General features: G+C 45.9%; 1 protein-coding gene across 1 annotated transcript; it reads left to right on the top strand.

The window, feature by feature from the left end:
* The first annotated feature begins 481 nt into the window (after positions 1–481).
* Positions 482–8,769, top strand: LOC146341340 (vomeronasal type-2 receptor 26-like). The gene is made up of 3 exons (XM_084808323.1): positions 482–679; positions 2,707–2,833; positions 6,978–8,769. The coding sequence occupies exons 2-3, from the start codon at positions 2,707–2,709 to the stop codon at positions 7,877–7,879; spliced, it is 1,029 nt and encodes a 342-aa protein (XP_084664449.1). The 5' UTR covers positions 482–679; the 3' UTR covers positions 7,880–8,769.
* Positions 8,770–17,308: the final 8,539 nt, after the last annotated feature.

Consider the following 17,308-nt stretch of genomic DNA (forward strand, 5'->3'; position numbering starts at 1 on the left):
TTGGGAAACAGATTATGTGGAGCTCTGCCAACATTTTTCTGAAAAGTATTTTTGGATAAATATGGACATCAGGGATGTCAGAGAATTCCGTAATGGATCTCGGTGAGGCCGAATGCCAGTGCATTTGGCCCCCCGAAATCTGGCGCGGAACAAAGCCCCCGCCCCCCCCACGAAAGGCATGCGGGACGAAGTCCCCGCTGCCCCCATCCCACAAAATGCGCATGAAACAGAGCACTTACCTGCTCCTGTCCGCGCTGCTTTGCAAATGGCGGTCGTCCTGCAGCCACCATTCACTTCCTCCTCTTGCGGACGGCCGTGATAGGCTACGTAAGTATTTACGTAGCCTATCACGGCGGCAGGAGGGGAAACCCCAGTGTACGCCAATAGTGGCAGCTACCGCCATTTGCGTACACTGGTTTTTTTCCCCCCTGCTGTGATAGGCTACGTAAGTATTTACATAGCCTATCATGGCTCAATACAGGGACACAAATGGTGGTGGCTATGACAGCCGCCATTTGCGTCCCTGCAGGGCTGCCCAGCAGCTGGATATCTGGCTGCGGGCGGCTGGAGCTGGCTGGCAGCTCAACAGCTTGGCTGTGGAGAAGAGCCAGCTGGGCAGGATTCCAGGGGGAGGGACGGAGCGCCTCCCCCCACCACAGATATCCCTGTGCGGAGCCAGGTAAGGAATTCGTACATCCCTAATGGACATTGTCTTTCCTTCTGTAACAAATCTGCCCTTACCTATAGATTCTATGAGCATTTCTACATGAGGCTTTTATTGTGCACTTGGGATTGGTTTCTCACAGCTCTTTGTGGGTGCTTTACATGATGTCGTCAACCCCCAGGGGCCCTCTCATGCTTCTGGCCATTATAGTGGCTTTATTCTCAACTAGGAAAATGAGATAAGAGATTTTATTATGCTTTAAGGTGCGATACATTTCCCACAAATTTCCGGAATCCTGCGCTATTGCAACTATACTACAGCACCATCTAGTGGCTGTATAAAGAAACATTTAGAACTTGCCCAGAAAGAGAAACCCCAAGTGAACCCACATGAAAAGGAGCCAGTCTTAATTCTGCAAGGAATCTGGAAGCAGAAGCCCAGGTAAGGGGGTGTGATTTTAGCCTCCTGTAGAAATGCCTTATGAGATGAGATTACAGGTAGAGTATTGGGGGGTGGGAGGTCCTAGCCCTCCAGATAATCACTCCCACACAATTTTCGCCAGTGCAAGGTGTCATCAGGAAATGGAAGGGTTTACTGACTTCTGGTATTAGACACAGTTTATGTTCAGTGACAACTCTCCAAGACCAAGCTATTGCCATTTCTCTCTTTTGCTTATTTCCATGCAATCCCTAGTATAGAATAAATACTAAGCAAACAATGCTGACACAAAGAAATCAAAACAACTTCAAGATATGTTTATAGCAACACAGCTTATGAAGAGGAAAACACCATAGTACATACAGCATCTTACCAGTATTCTCCAGTCAAGCAGAGAGGTTCCCGTGGACAAAATATTTGATCACTGGACTGACTTTTATAGCTTTTAAGCATTTTTCCATGTGTTTATCTGCTTACCTACATTCAGATTTTATGTTTTATTTTAATACAGTGGAAATATCAACCCATCATTAAATCTACTCTAAAAACCTGTATCTCCTGATTCAGTGTTTATGTAGGGATGTACAAAAGTCACTTACCTTTCGTGGATTATGTTGATGGTGGGGGGGAGGTGCTCTGTCCCTCCCCCCGGAATCCTGGACGGGGGGGAGGCACTCCATTCCTCCCCCACCCTAATCCTGGCCGGCCAGCTGTGATCCGCAGGGGTTCTGCGGAGCCGCTGGCCCGCTCCGCCAGCAGCCGGACATCCGGCCGCTGGCTAGGAGGGACACAAATGGTGGCGGCCATAGCCGCCGCCACTGCTTGCAGCCCTGCAGTCAGCTGTGATAGGCTACATAAATGTTTATGTAGCCTATCACAGCTGACTTAAAAGAAAAACAAAAAACAACACGTGTATGCAAGTGGCGGTGGCCATGGCCGCCGCCATTTGCGTTCCTTATTTTGGCATGTCTTAGTCTATGTCAAGATTTACATAGACTAAGACATGCCAAAATAAGGAACGCAAATGATGGCGGCCATGGCTGCCGCCATTTGTGAACGTGTGTTGTTTGTTTATTTTTTTTAAGTCAGCCGTGATAGGCTACGTAAACATTTAGGTAGCCTATCATGTTTTTTTTTTTTAAACCTAGCCATGGTAGGCTAAATAAATCTTTATGTAGCCTATCATGTCTTTTTTTTTTTTTAACTGGAAATGGCGGCGGCAGCAACGGCAGCCGGTCAGAAGACCGGCTGCCACAGCCGCCACTGCCGAACCACCGCCGGAGCCACCACCGGAGCCACCGCCGCCAGGAAGGTCCACCCCAGGTAAGTCTCATCTCAGGAGGGGCGGGGGGGCAGACCGTTCCACCACCGATTTTGGTGGGCTGAATGCACTGGCATTCGGCCTCCCCGAGATCCATGGCGGAATTCTCTGACATCCCTAAGTTTATGAGTTGTGAAATTTCAGCTGCCTCTACTTGAAGCTGTTATTCAGAACAGCAGGAAAGTAGACTTCAGAATTCCATGTGTTTTCAAGGAGAAATATCAGTAGACAAACTAAAGCAGCAATTAGTGCTGTTTACATCCCAATTTAATATTATTATTAGATGCAGCCCCATTCCACGTGTGTGGAGAGCTGCCTTCCTGGACACAGCAAGATTGTTCGAGAGGGGAACCCGGTTTGTTGCTATAACTGTATTCAGTGCCCAGAAGACATGACATCTAACCAGACAGGTAAGTGGCAGGGCACAGCTTTCCCAATCCCAGGCTTGATTTCAAATGTCTATTTAATTTCATCTTTTAAAATCTTTATTCAGTTTTCAATGCCCCAAACAACTGACTCAGTCACTGTATAATCTTCAAGTGACATAAATCTTAAAGACTTTGATGGCACAAATAAACATATTTTGAGTGTTCGTAATTAATTGACAGGTGAAATGGCATGTTTTATAGTAATATATTTGCTCTGTTGTTCACCAACTTTTTGTACATCCCCCCAAGAATCCCCATAGATGGTGTGAGGCCAGTGGGTGCACTGCCCTAGACAGAGCAGTGATTTGCCCCAAACTAGGACTGGGGGGGGGGGTTCTTGGCTTGTGACATTACAATGACAGCCTCCACTACAGGAATTCCAGCTTGTTGTAAGAACAGCATCAATTCAAGTTTTTTTTGGGGGGGAGAGCGGGGTATTTGTGTGTATGACTCCTGTCTCAAGATTTCTCCTGACCCAGCACAGAGCATTCCTGATCACACTCACCCCATTGTTACTTACGTGATCCTGTCTGGAAACAGGAGCCTTGACAAGTTAAACATCCTAACTTTATCTTAAGGGCTAGAGCTTGGACTTGCCTTTGCTATAGTTTTCAATTCCATTTCCATTTGTGGCAGCAACAAGGAAGTATATTTGTGTTCCTGCATTAAAAAGCAAGGAAGTGTTTGTTTTCTATGAAATCATTCTGATAGTGAGTAGTACAGAATCTGATGCTCAAAGGGTGTAATAAAGAAGTAACTTCAAGTGATCTTGAAAAATATCTACTCTGACATTTAAGGCATACTCTTTTAAGGCAGTCTGTGCTCACAACTGTAGAGGCAATAATGATATATTCCCTTTGGAGCACTGAATGACTGCAAAGGCTGAAAACCAAGCCCTAGATTAAAAGAAACATTGCTGTGCAATGTACACTTACAGTTCACTGGCTGACCATCTCAGCTGTACTCAGGCCTTGTTTCTGATTTTCCACTGAATATGTGCACAGTAGCATGAGGCCTTTTCAGTGATGCTGGGCAGAAAAACCGCCGAAGCATCCAGTAAAAATAAATATAATAACAATAACGATAACGATAATAGATAAATATAATAACAATAACAATAAATGTAATAACAATAACAATAATAATAATTTGGTTATCATACTTAGTTTCCAGTTTCTGAGTTAGCTCAGGACATGGGAACCAATTAAAAGTTGTCACTTGGTTGTCTGACAGGAAGGAAAATCAGAGGGGAAGTCAGACAAATCTACAAGGAGGGACCTGCAACAAGTTAAAGCACACTAAAAACAATGTACTTCTTTCTCTGTCCTTCTTCAAATACTTACAGCTGTATGATGGACACATTTGTTATGCAGGTGGAATCTGAAATTGAGAAAGTTATGGGCATTATTCTCAGCAGCACCTTCTGTAAAGGCTTTACTTTAACAGCCTTGTAATCTGTTCTTACTTGGTTCCTTCACCAGGGAGTTCTTGTTTCTTGTTTCTTGTTTCTTGTTTCTTGTTTCTTGTTTCTTGTTTCTTGTTTCTTGTTTCTTGTTTCTTGTTTCTTGTTTCTTGTTTCTTGTTTCTTGTTTCTTGTTTTGTTTGTTTTTGGTTTTGTATCGTTGTCCCATAATTGAAGACTAAAACTGTTTTTTTTTAAGGAATAAGCTCCACTAATATTTCATTTCCTATTTAACACTATTTTGTTCATTTTACACCTTCTAGTATTGCCCTGTTCTCTCTACCCATAACATCTTTTTGTCTTGGTGTACAGGGGGGCACTGGCCATTTAATTCCTGAGGTTCATAATGAGTTTTCAATCAATTATGTTTTACGTAGCCTGCTATGTATGTTAATTCTCACTCTGCACAGAGAAGTAAGAGGAAAGTTTCTTCCTTTACCGTTCTCAAATTCTCCTCCACCATGAGAAGGGGGTGGGTGGGTCAGCTCATGCAATAACTGAAACCAGCAAAAAAAAGAGGGGAAAAAAGAGTCCCATCTAGAAATGCGACAGCTTCACATATAACTGGAGTATGGCTACATGGCTGCCTTCAACCCTTGAACATAATTGCTGAGATTATGTGATGTACTTGAATGTTAGTATTCTTAGTCTAGGAATGAAGGATGGCTGAATTCTGTTCAGGTTATCATGAATATAGGAAGTGATACCCAAAAAGGAGAGACAACCCACACTGTAAATCAGGGACATGCTTACCTAGAGGGTAGGGGTGCACGGAAGTCACTTACCTGGTCTCGCAGCTTGCTTCGCGGTGGGGGGGAGGTGCTTTGCTGCTCCCCCCAAAGTTCAGGCCAGGGGGGGAGGCTTCCCTCCTCACCCAGCCAAAATTCAGGCCGGGGGGGAGGCTTCCCACCTCGCCCGGCCGAAATTCAGGCCGGGAAGGAGGCGCCTCGCCCGGCTGTGAAATAAAAAGTAAAAAAAAAAAAAAAGCCCCCGTGATAGGCTACGTGACGATTTACGTAGCCTATCACGGCTAGATCTGCAAAGTCAGACATGATAAGCTACGTTAATTGTCACATAGCCTATCACGGGTGACTTTAAAAAAAAAAAGTGCGTGCGCAAATGGCGGCCCCCATAGGGAGCCGCCATTCGCGTTCCTTATTTGGTCGCTGTAGTCTACATAAATCTTTACGTAGACTACGGCAAAAATAAGGGCAACGCAAATAGCATTGCCCTTATTTTCGCCGTAGTCTACGTAATCTTTACGTAGACTACAGCGACCAAATAAGGAACGCGAATGTCGGCTCCCTATGGGGGCCGCCATTAGCCATACGTGCTTTTTTTTTTTTAAGTCACCCGTGATAGGATACGTGACGATTTACGTAGCCTATCACAGCTGACTTTGCAAATCTAGCCATGATAGGCTACGTTAATCGTCACGTAGCCTATCATGGGGGCGTTTTTTTTTTTTTACTTGGAATGGCGGCAGCGGCAGCCGGTTGAAAGACAGGCTGCCGCCCCTGCCCCTGTCGAAGCCCTGCCGAACTGCCGCTGCGACCCGCCACCGGGAGCGACATTCAGGAAAGGTAAGTCCCATCCCGGGGGGGCGGGGGGTGGGGGGGCGGAGAATTTCTCCCCAAAACTACTTTGGGGGGCCGAATACGTTGGCACTCGGCCCCCCGAAGTTTCGGGGAGAAATTCTCCCCCATCCCTACTAGAGGGGGAAAAAAAATATAGTGGTGAAGGTGGAACTGATGCTGGGGCAAAACCTCAAATGTGAGTTCACCTGGGATTAACTTGAACTGGGATTAACTTGTCTTTCACACAGCCTACCTGAGTACATGTACAAATAACCCCTATCCTGGAGGTCTATTAAAGGCGTCTCCCCACGAAGCCCCAACACTGAAAACACTATTTGCATGCCGCTGCTGCTGCTGCTGCTTCCTCCTCCTCCTCCTCCTCCTCCTCCTCCTCCTCCTCCTCCTCCTCCTCCTCTTCTTCTTCTTCTTCTTCTTCTTCTTCTTCTTCTTCTTCTTCTTCTTCTTCTTCTTCTTCTTCCCCTTCCCCTTCCCCTTCCCCATGTCAGGGAACAAAATCCCATGGAAGATACAGTTCCCTGGAAGGTTGTTGCAATTGCTGCATCCCTCAGGATAACTCTGTCTCCCATGATCCCCTGGTCATTGGCACCCTAACACATTGCTAATCAGGAAATCGTCATCTGGACTTGTTCTGGATGTACCACAGTAACTGATATGGCTGAGTGGCCTGTAGCATCTAGGTTGTGAAAGAAGATAAAGCCATGAGAGAATATGTCTTATGGACCATTCCAAGGTTGGCTAGCACAGAGAATCATCTGCATGTTGCACCATGATTGGTGAGGGTTGCTGGTTTTCCATGAGCCATGGTGGAGTTGCAGCTGATCTGTTATATTTTGCTTGAAATTCTTGTTATTCTCAGTGTTGCTCCTGGCAAGGATTATGATCTCTGCTATGCTACCAGCTGAGGTACATGGGAGTCAATGAATGTCATATAGATATATATATCTAAAGGCCAAAAGAGACCAAAATCCAAAGTTAGTAATTCCTATGAACCATTAATTTTGCATTGTAACAGTGATTGTTTGTCAATGAAGCTAACACTATCACACACTTTTCTTAATCCCTTCAGATGCTGTGCATTGTGTCAAGTGTCCAGAAGATAAATATGCAAACAAGAACCAAGATCAATGTATCCCCAAGCTTCGGACCTTCTTAACCTATGAAGAACCTTTGGGGATCGTTTTAGTTTCCGTGGCTATTTCCTTTGCTGTGATTACAGGTTTGGTGATCCTGACCTTTGCAAAAAACTGGGATACTCCCATTGTCAAAGCCAACAACCGAAACCTCACCTGTATTCTCCTCCTCTCTATCCTGCTTTGCTACTTCTCTTCCCTTCTCTTTATTGGCACTCCTGGGAAGGTGTCCTGCCTTCTCCGGCAGTTGGCTTTTGCTCTCATTTTCTCTGTTGCAGTATCTTGCATCCTGGCAAAAACCATCATTGTGGTCTTGGCCTTCATGGCCACCAAGCCGGGCAACAGGATGAGGAAACTGCTAGGGCAAAAAGTGGCAAATGCCATTGTGCTTTCCTGCTCCTTCATTCAGGTGTGCCTTAGCACTGCATGGCTCTCAACCTCTCCTCCATTCCCAGATGTTGACATGCACTCTCAGGCTGGGCAGATGATAGTGGAATGCAATGAAGGCTCCATCCTCATGTTCTACTGTGTTCTGGGCTACCTGGGCTTTCTGGCCCTCATCAGTTTCACGGTAGCTTTCCTAGCCAGAAAGCTGCCGGACACGTTCAATGAAGCCAAGCTGATCACTTTCAGCATGCTGGTGTTTTGCAGTGTTTGGATCTCCTTCCTTCCAGCTTACCTGAGCACCAAGGGGAAAGACGTCGTGGCTGTGGAGATATTTGCCATCTTGGCCTCCAACACTGGGTTATTGGGTTGCATCTTTCTCCCAAAGTGTTACATCATTGTTCTCAGAGCTGATCTCAACTCCAGGAAGCTTCTAACTGAGAAAACTAGTTAGGACTTATGGGGAAATGAAAGGTTTACTCTTCCTCATCCTTTTTGTCATTTGGGACAAGGCAAAGGCAGTTATATTCACACGTGTTTTAAGTTCATTGCTGCTGTGTTGTACCTGTTTAATTTTTACCCATTCCCTCAGCACCCCCAGAGAACGGGATCTGACCCACAGGCCTAAGGTTCTACTCCTCTGGTGTTTGAAATGATGCTACCACAGTGATCTAAAGCTTAATGGTGGTGCCGTTGCCAGATGGTACCAGTGCTGTTACTGCTACCACCAATCAGATGCATGTGGGAAAGGAAAGGGTGTGGCAATGGAGGAAAGAGATGTTGGTGACAAGGAAAGCACATTCCGGTATGGGCCCAAACCATACAATGGGTTTGAACTAAGATGGGATGGGAGGGGGAGGGGGCTGTACTTGCATAGGAATCCCCACTTCCCCATTCTGTAATTTGGAGCCATAACCAACTTGACTTAAATCAGTTAATTGAACTCAGTAAAATAAATCCTGAATTAATTCAAGGAAGTTTGGCCTGACATGGAATAGGCATGGTGAAGATTTCATCCACAAAACCCTAGTCATCCTCCTCCATTGGTCTCTAGAAGTTGATGTTCTTACAAGGAACATTAAGAGCCACAGGTGGCAACTCCTGTGGATCCTACTGTTCCTCGCTGGCCCAAAATAGCTTGGATAGGCCATTGGTCTGACCTAGCAGGGCTTTCTTTACTTTGTTATATTTGTTATACATGGCTGCAGATGAGATTCTTATCTGTCCCACTGGTTTAATATAGTTACCTTAATCATAATATAGGGCATTCTTCATTACGGAAGGATTTTCTTATGCATAACTTGAAAGATAAAAATAAAATATTTCTATGCAATTGCAGCTACATGAAATTTGCTGGTATTGGAGTTCTCTTTTATTTTATATATTTATTTTATTTATTTCATTTCTATACCGCCCAATAGCCGAAGCTCTCTGGGCGGTTCACAAAAACTAAAACCAAACAACGCACAATAAAACAATTTAAAATATATAGAACATTAAAACCACAATATAACAATACAACCACAATAAAACCTAGCAGCAGTACAGGAGTTTAAAATACAGATTTAAAACAGCAAAGATAAAAAATTTAGAAAGCTAAAATGCCTGGGAAAATAAAAAGGTCTTCACCTGGCGCCGAAAGGAGTACAATGTAGGCGCCAGGCAAACCTCACTAGGAGCTCATTCCAGAGCCGGGGTGCCACAACAGAAAAAGCCCTCCTCCTAGTAGCCACCCGCCTCACTTCCTTTGGCAGGGGCTCACGGAGAAGGGCCGCTGATGATGATCTTAAGGTCCGGGCAGGCACATATGGGAGGAGGCGATCCTTCAGGTAACCTGGCCCCAAGCCGTTAAGGGCTTTGAATGTTAACACCAGCACTTTGAATCGGGCCCGGAAATGGACTGGCAGCCAGTGCAGCTGGAAAAGTACTGGCGTAATATGAGCTCGCAGGCCAGTCCCTGTTAATAATCTTGCTGCCCTATTTTGGACCAGCTGAAGTTTCCAGACCATTTTCAATGGCAGCCCCACGTATAACGCATTGCAGTAATCCAGACGAGAAGTTATCAGAGCATGGATAAGTGTAGCTAGGCTATCTCTGTCCAGATAAGGGCGTAGTTGGTATACCAGCCTAAGCTGATAAAAAGTGCTCCATGCCACTGAGTTCACCTGTGCCTCAAGTGACAGTTCTGGATCCAAGAGCACCCCCAAACTACGAACCTGATCCTTTAGGGGGAGTGCAACCCCCTCCAGAACAGGTTGAATATCACCTAGCCAGGCAGACGAACCACCCACTAACAGTACCTCCGTCTTGTCTGGATTGAGTTTCAGTTTATTAGCCCTCATCCAGTCCATTACCGTGCCCAGGCACTGGTTCAGAACAGCCACTGCCTCACCTGGTTTTGATGAGAAAGAGAGGTAGAGCTGGGTGTCATCCGCATATTGATGGCACCTCAGCCCACACCTCCGGATAACCTCCCCCAGCGGTTTCATGTAGATGTTAAACAGCATGGGGGATAGAATAGAGCCCTGTGGAACCCCATGGCACAATTGCCATGGCACAGAGCAATAATCCCCCAGCACCACCTTCTGGAATCGGCCATCCAAGTAGGAGCGGAACCACTGTAGTGCAGTGCCTCCAACTCCCAACCCAGACAACCTATCCAGAAGGATACCATGGTCAATGGTATCGAAAGCCGCTGAGAGGTCCAGAAGAATCAACAGGGTCGCACTCCCCCTGTCCCTCTCCCGGCAGAGGTCATCCCACAGGGCGACCAAGGCAGTTTCCGTTCCAAAACCAGGCCTGAAGCCCGATTGAAATGGATCTAGATAATCCGTTTCATTCAAGAGTGCCTGGAGCTGTCCTACAACCACCCGCTCAAGCACCTTGCCCAGGAAGGGGATGTTGGCCACTGGCCTATAATTGTTAACATCCTCTGGGTCCAGGTTAGGCTTTTTCAGGAGTGGTCTAATTACTGCCTCTTTTAAAGCAGCAGGCACCACTCCCTCTCTCAAGGAGGAATTTACAAACTCCTGGACCCAGCCGGACAACCCCTCCTTGTTTGATTTAATAAGCCATGAAGGGCAAGGGTCAAGCACAGAAGTGGTCGATCGGACTTGGCCAAGCACCTTGTCCGCATCCTCAGGCCTCAGTAACTGAAACTCATCCAATAAAACTGGACCAGATGGTGCTCTGAACGCCTCTACCAATGGAACTGCATTAATGGTGGTGTCCAATTCATGACGAATCTGAGCGACTTTATCCTCAAAGTGCCATGCAAACTCGTCACAGCATGCTACCGAGGGTTCCACCATCTCTCTCCCTGGCCCAGAATGTAACAGGCCGCGAACCACTCAGAAAAGCTCCGCCGGACGACACTGAGAAGATGCAATGCTGGTGGAAAAGAACTGCCTCTTTGCCACCCTCACCGCCACAGAGTAGGCTCGATAGTGGGCTCTTACCTGTGTTCGGTCAGACTCAGCACAAGTTTTCCTCCACCTGCGTTCTAGCCATCTCCCCTCTTGCTTCATTGCCCTCAGCTCAGGTGTATACCAAGGAGCTGGCCAGGCTCTGCTCAGAGGGAGAGGGCGCTTGGGTGCGATCGTGTCAGCCGCCCGAGTCATCTCTGCATTCCACAGAGCGACCTGGGCTTCGACAGGAGCACCAGCCATACCAGCAGGAAAATCCCCCAGAGCCCTTTGGAATCCATCGGAATCCATTCATCTCCGGGGGCGGACCATTTTAATAGGTCCCCCACCCTTGCAGAGGGGAACGGCCGCCAGAGGTCTAAACCTCAGCAGGAAGTGATCTGACCATGACAAAGGGACAGATGTTAATTCCTCTACTATCAGATCACCATCCTCCTGCCCAGTCGAGAAAACCAGATCAAGCGTGTGTCCTTTTATATGCGTTGGGCCGATGACATGTTGGGACAGCCCCATGGTTGTCATGGCGGCCATGAAGTCCTGAGCCGCCCCGGATACAGCGGCCTCAGCATGGAAGTTGAGATCCCCCGACCATCATCCTGGGGGTCCTCAACACCAAGTCCGAGACCACCTCTGTCAGCTCAGGCAGGGAGTCCGATGGGCAGCGGAGTGGGCGGTACACCAACAGAATCCCTAATCTGTCCCGGGTACCCAACACAAGGTACAGACACTCAAGATCTGCACTCGAATGAGCAGGAAGCCTGGAGAGGGAGATTGAATTCCTATAGACCACGGCAACCCCCCCTCCCCGACCCTCAAGTCGGTGTTGGTGCTGCACTGAGTACCCAGGAGGGCACAGCTGGGAGAGAGTGACCCCTCCCAGTTCCGCCACCCAGGACTCAGTAATACTGAGGGGGCTCCTGGGGGGGCTCCTGTGCCTACAAGTTACAAATAACTCAAACATGTTGTGGGGCAGGGATCTATTGCTCTAACTTCTACTTATTTTCTGATTGAGCACCTTTTTCTTTCCACTTCAAATATCAATACCCTTGGGTGGCATTAGTATGCTTATTGCTTTTGTGCATCAGAGTAATATTAGAACCTCTTCTAATATTGTCCATCCCATTTAAGAGACTACTGTATCTTTGCAATGTTTACTGTTTGTTACTGTTGTCGGTTTTCAGTGTGATGAGTACAATTAATACCCAAGATAGTGGTTGTTATTGACAGTGTTGCAGCTAGGGAAGGAATTTGGGGCCAAGGTCCAGCGCCCAACAGAATGAACAGCAAGGGCACACTTTGGCACAGACTGCTAATGTGAACCCCTTTCCACCACCCCAGACATGGCGAACTCACAGCCCCCATGCTGGGATGGTCTTTGTGCCACCTCCCCAAGATCCCTTACAGGAATCCTCAATGTGGGGCAGTGGGTGGCCCACTCCTGTTCCCCCTTACAAATGGATCCATCCCAATGCCTCTCATGCCAACACAGTTGTGACAAATGTTATAAAATGATGCATCTTCAAAGAATTTCCTGATAGTCCAGTTTGACTTCTTTGGAATGGGATTAATCTTTCAATGGAGAAGGCAGGAAACCCTACACCATCTTTGCCAATTGGTATGCAGCTAAACATCCTGTGCAGCCTCATTGCCTGCCAATTACTTCTGCCACTGTGAGACGTCTTACTGGCCAGAGTGGGTGGGTGGGGAAGTCACCAGCTGCAATCCTGAAAGGGCCTGCTTTTAGAGGCCACAGGTTGAGCTGGAGTGAGAACAAAGGAGAGAACTCACTCCGTTGGGTCCGCCCCTTTGGTCCCACCTACATGAAGCTAATCAGAGCACCCATTGGCTCATCAGTCCTCTCCCTGGGAAGGCACCAATGTTGCCACTGTGAAGCTGCTCCTCCCCAGCCTTTCCTCCCTTCACTGACAGCGAGCACCCTCCCCCCCCCCAAATCACAGCTCCCCAGTAAGGGGGAACTTGGCTGGTGAATGTGATTGGGCTGGGAAAGACAATGTATTTGTCCAGTGAATTACCGATCTGCTTTTGCATAAACTACATGCAGTTTCATGTCCATGTGTCATGACTGTTCCCAGGGGTATCTTTGCATGGAGTACTGAAGCAAGTGGGGTGATCTCTGAAAAAAACCACCAAGTCCCCCCTGTCCATGTTTGTAGCAGTAGAAAAGGTGCAGCATGTGACAGAGGGAATTGACAGCAGGAAGTAGCACCTGTATCTGTCCAGAGTTTGGTTCACACAAAATAGGTCTTCATGCAAATGTGTGCCAGTGATGTGTGCATCTGTTGTATAGGTAGTAGGAATGACTGCAAGCATCAGCAGGCCTGAAATGCATCTGTTCTTTAATTAGCACAAACAAAAGTGAGGGCTTAGCAGAAACTCCACCTATTGTTGCTGCCCCCAATTCTACCACAGCTGCCAAAAACTATAACTAACCCACAGTACCTCCTAGAATACATAACATTCCTTCCCACTTAGCTACCAAAGTCTGTCAAGTAAGGAGGAGGAACCCTTCACGGCACGGTCTCTACAGTGGACTAGTAGGTATAGATTGCTCAGATGACTTCTTTTCAGTAACTGCTGTAGGAAAGGAAGGAGCCTTGCTCCCATTGATGAGTGGTTCTGACACTCCAACAGGCGATGAGAGAAACTCATCAGTTCCAAAGAGATCTTCAGCAGCTACCTCTGCTCATGACAACCACTCTGGCCAGAACGCGTTCTCAGCTGGTCAACAGGGTGATGCGACACTGACCCATCTGCACATTGGACCTTGTAGGATGCAGGTCCAGTGACCTCAGAAATAGAGGAAGGAACCTGCTTCAGTCCAGCACCATAGTTCCTAGCAAACATCTGATCTTGTAGGGCAAATGAATGGAGAGTAGGAGCTGACAGATGGTGACAGCCCAAACAAGGTCCTTGGCTGCAAATGTTTTGAATTCAGCAGATGTAATGCAGTCCCATTGTCTGAGACTATAGTATCAGGTGACCTCTGGGTTACAAATAAGTGATGCAGTGCTGTAAGTGTTGCAGCAGCTGTTTGTGATGGTGATAAGACTACTTCCAGCCACGTCTAGTAAGAAAGTACCGCAAACAAAAAGGTTTCTTCTTCTTCTTCTTCTTTTCCTGAAATGGTCCTGCAAAATTGATAGGAATTCTTGAGCAAGGCTTCTTGGTCACTTCCCATAGAAAGAGAGGCGCCCTTGGTGGATTGTGCCTATTGGCTTGACACGTACTGTGCCCATTTCCAGTTCTCTTTCCAATATCTGAGTCAGTACCAGAACACCAGATGTAGCTCTTGCCCAATGCTTCCATGAAAATGATCCTGGGATGAGCTGCATGCAGCGTGATCAAGATGGTTTGACTACACTTACCTGGAAGAACCACACAGTTTCCCCATAAGAGACAGCCATTATGGGCAGACATCTCATGCTGATGGCATTTGAATGGCTCACATTCCTCTGGCAGTTCCTCATCTGGACATCCCCTCCATAGCCAGTTTAAAACACAAGCCAGTACAGGATCTCGAGCAGTCAGCCTGGCAATTTGACCAGATGGAAGAAGTGGGTCTGCAAGGGCTCCTAGCATCAAGACTTCTAATGGAGGAGGTACAACAAAATCTGGAATTTGACATGGTACCCGACTCAATCCATCTGCATTAGCTATTGCCTTTCCTGGCTTGCAAACAAGTGTATAACCAGAAGGTCCCAACATATAAAACTGACTCTGGCCCGCTTGCACTGGCTGCCAATATGCTTCCAAGCTCAATTCAAGGTGCTGGTTTTAATCTATAAAGCCCTATATGGCCTGGGGCTGCAATACCTGATGGCACACCTCTCTTGAAACGAACCTACCCATACACTATGTTCTGCATCTAAGGCCCTCCGCCGAGTGCCTCCTCCAAGAGAAGCTCAGAAGGCAGCAACAAGGGAGAGGGCCTTCTCAGTGATTGCCCCCCATCTGTGGAACAAGATCTCTGATGAGGTCCTCCTGGCACCAACATTATGATCTTTTCAGCACCAGGTTAAGACCTATCTCTTTTCTCAGGCACTTGGCAGCACATGATGAGTTTTAATCGATCCTGGATGTGTCTTTAGTTATGACCGATAGTTTAATTTTTTTTAGTTATATGTTGTGTTAGTGTATATTGTCTGTGTGCTTTTCTTTCTTTTTTTGAAAATACTTTTTATTCTATTTTTTAACTTTATGAATGAAATACACAATACCAACAACCTAATCAATAACTACAGTTTCCAAACAATACAGTATTCTTAAGAGGACACAGGAATAACGAAAAAGAAAAAAGAAAACAGAAGAAGGAGAGGGAAGAAAAGAAAAGGAAAACATAAAAAAGAGAAAATATATAAAGAATTATTTTAAAAAAATTAATTTCAACTCCATTACATAAAAACTTCAAAACCCATTCTGCTTAAAAATTATATCTATAATATTGGCAATATTACGATTCAATACAACATAAATAATCAACCTAACATTTCAGTATCATATCATCATTCTTATAGGAAGGAAGCAAGCCTACAATTCATTTCCAGTAACCATATATTGCCCTTCAGCTAACATATAGTAATAAAGCTTAACAATTTAACCAACCAAAAATCTTACTAACCAGTAATAATAATAATAATAATAATAATAATAATTTAAAAGTATACATAATAATAACAAATCACTAATAACTTTTATAATATTATATAATAAGCTTAAAATCAACCTGACAACAATCACTAATATATTTTATAATAGATATATAAATGAGTGTACACATTGTACAGTATATCATACCCATTTTAAAAAGAAAGAGTTTAAAAAAAGAGAAAAAGAGACAGAAAAAAGAACAATAAATCTCTGACCTAGCCTGTATCTTCCAGACTAAACATAACCAGTTAGCAAAACATGTTTGTAGATTGCAGTTCATGGTGGTGGAACAGACATCTCACGCAATTTTCCATTTAGCCATGCCTCCGCCATTTCATGATTTAGGAACTTTCTTCATCTGGCCTTCAGAAAAGATGCAAAATGCAGCAGGATATTTTAAATGATATTAGGGATGGGGGAGAATTTCTCCCCGAAACTTCGGGGGGCCAAGTGCAAATGCAATCGGCCCCCCGAAATTGGTGGGGAAATTCTCCGCTGCCCCCCCAACCCCCGGGATGACTTACCGTAGCCAAATGTCCCTCTCGGTGGTGGGTCCCGGCGGCGGTTCGGTGGCGGTTCGTGGGGGGAGGGGGCGGCGGCTGGTCTCCTGACTGGCTGTCGCCACTGCCATTGCAAAAAAAAAAGTAAAGCAAAAAAAAAAAAAAACACCCCCGTGATAGGCTACGTAATGATTAACGTAGCCTATCACGGCTAGATTTCCAAAGTCAGCCGTGATAGACTACATAAATTGTCACGTAGCCTATCACGGGTGACTTTGAAGAAAAAAAAAAGCGCATACACAAATGGCAGCGGCCCATGGGCGCCGCCATTTGCGTTCCTTATTTTGGCACGTCTAGTCTACATAAAGATTTACGTAGACTACAGCAAAAATAAGGGAACGCTATTTGCGTTGCCCTTATTTTCGCCATAGTCTACGTAAACCTTTACGTAGACTAGACGTGTCAAAATAAGGAATGCAAATGGCAGTGCTGATGGGCCGCCGCCATTTGCGTACGCACTTTTTTTTTTCCATAGTCACCCGTGATAGGCTACGTGACGATTTACGTAGTCTATCATGGCTGACTTTGGAAATGTAGCCGTGATAGGCTACGTTAATCGTTACGTAGCCTATCACGGGTGTGTGTGTGTGTGTTTTACTTTTTCTTTCACGGCCGGGTAGACAGGACACTTCTACCTGGCCTGAATTTCGCCGGTGAGGGATGGGGAGCCTCCCCCCCGGTCTGAATTTCGGCCGGGCGAGGCGGGGCACCCCCCCCTCACCTGAACTTCGGGGGGAGAACCGAAGTGCCTCCCCCCTACCGCAAAGCAAGCTTTGAGAACAGGTAAGGGACTTTCGTCCATCCCTAGATATTGTAAATTCATTTGTTTTGCCAAATTTTTCACCTTGGCAAATTGCCTTCTTTTATCAGCAATTTCTTTGATGTAATCCGGACATAGCATAACCTTTATCTTGTTTCCAAAAAAACAGTTTCCAGCCTCTCTTGCTGAATGCAGGATATAATTTTTTGTGGAGATGCTTGCAAATTGGGCTATAATCATATAACCAGTCCCTTTGGCATTTGACACATGGAATGCCTGCTCAATATCAAATGAATAATCAGATGGCACAGGGAGTATCTCATGCAGGAACTTATCTACAAAAGTAGACAGATTTACATCAGTAAGTATTTAATCCCAATAATACTTACATTTGCCCTGCACACTGACGCCTCCAGTTGAGAAATTCTGATAGAAAAATCATTGAAAAAAGCTTGTGACATAGTTTCATT

This window comes from Heloderma suspectum, chromosome 6, assembly GCF_057233095.1.
Source record: "Heloderma suspectum isolate Gila_16-S chromosome 6, 16-S_ref, whole genome shotgun sequence".
Lineage (NCBI taxonomy): Eukaryota > Metazoa > Chordata > Lepidosauria > Squamata > Helodermatidae > Heloderma > Heloderma suspectum.

Bases quoted from the DNA above. Each gene is read 5' to 3' on its own strand.
- LOC146341340 (XM_084808323.1), top strand. From the start codon at position 2,707: ATGCAGCCCCATTCCACGTGTGTGGAGAGCTGCCTTCCTGGACACAGC. The intron at 2,834-6,977 runs GTAAGTGGCAGG...TAATCCCTTCAG, and splicing joins CATGACATCTAACCAGACAG to ATGCTGTGCATTGTGTCAAG.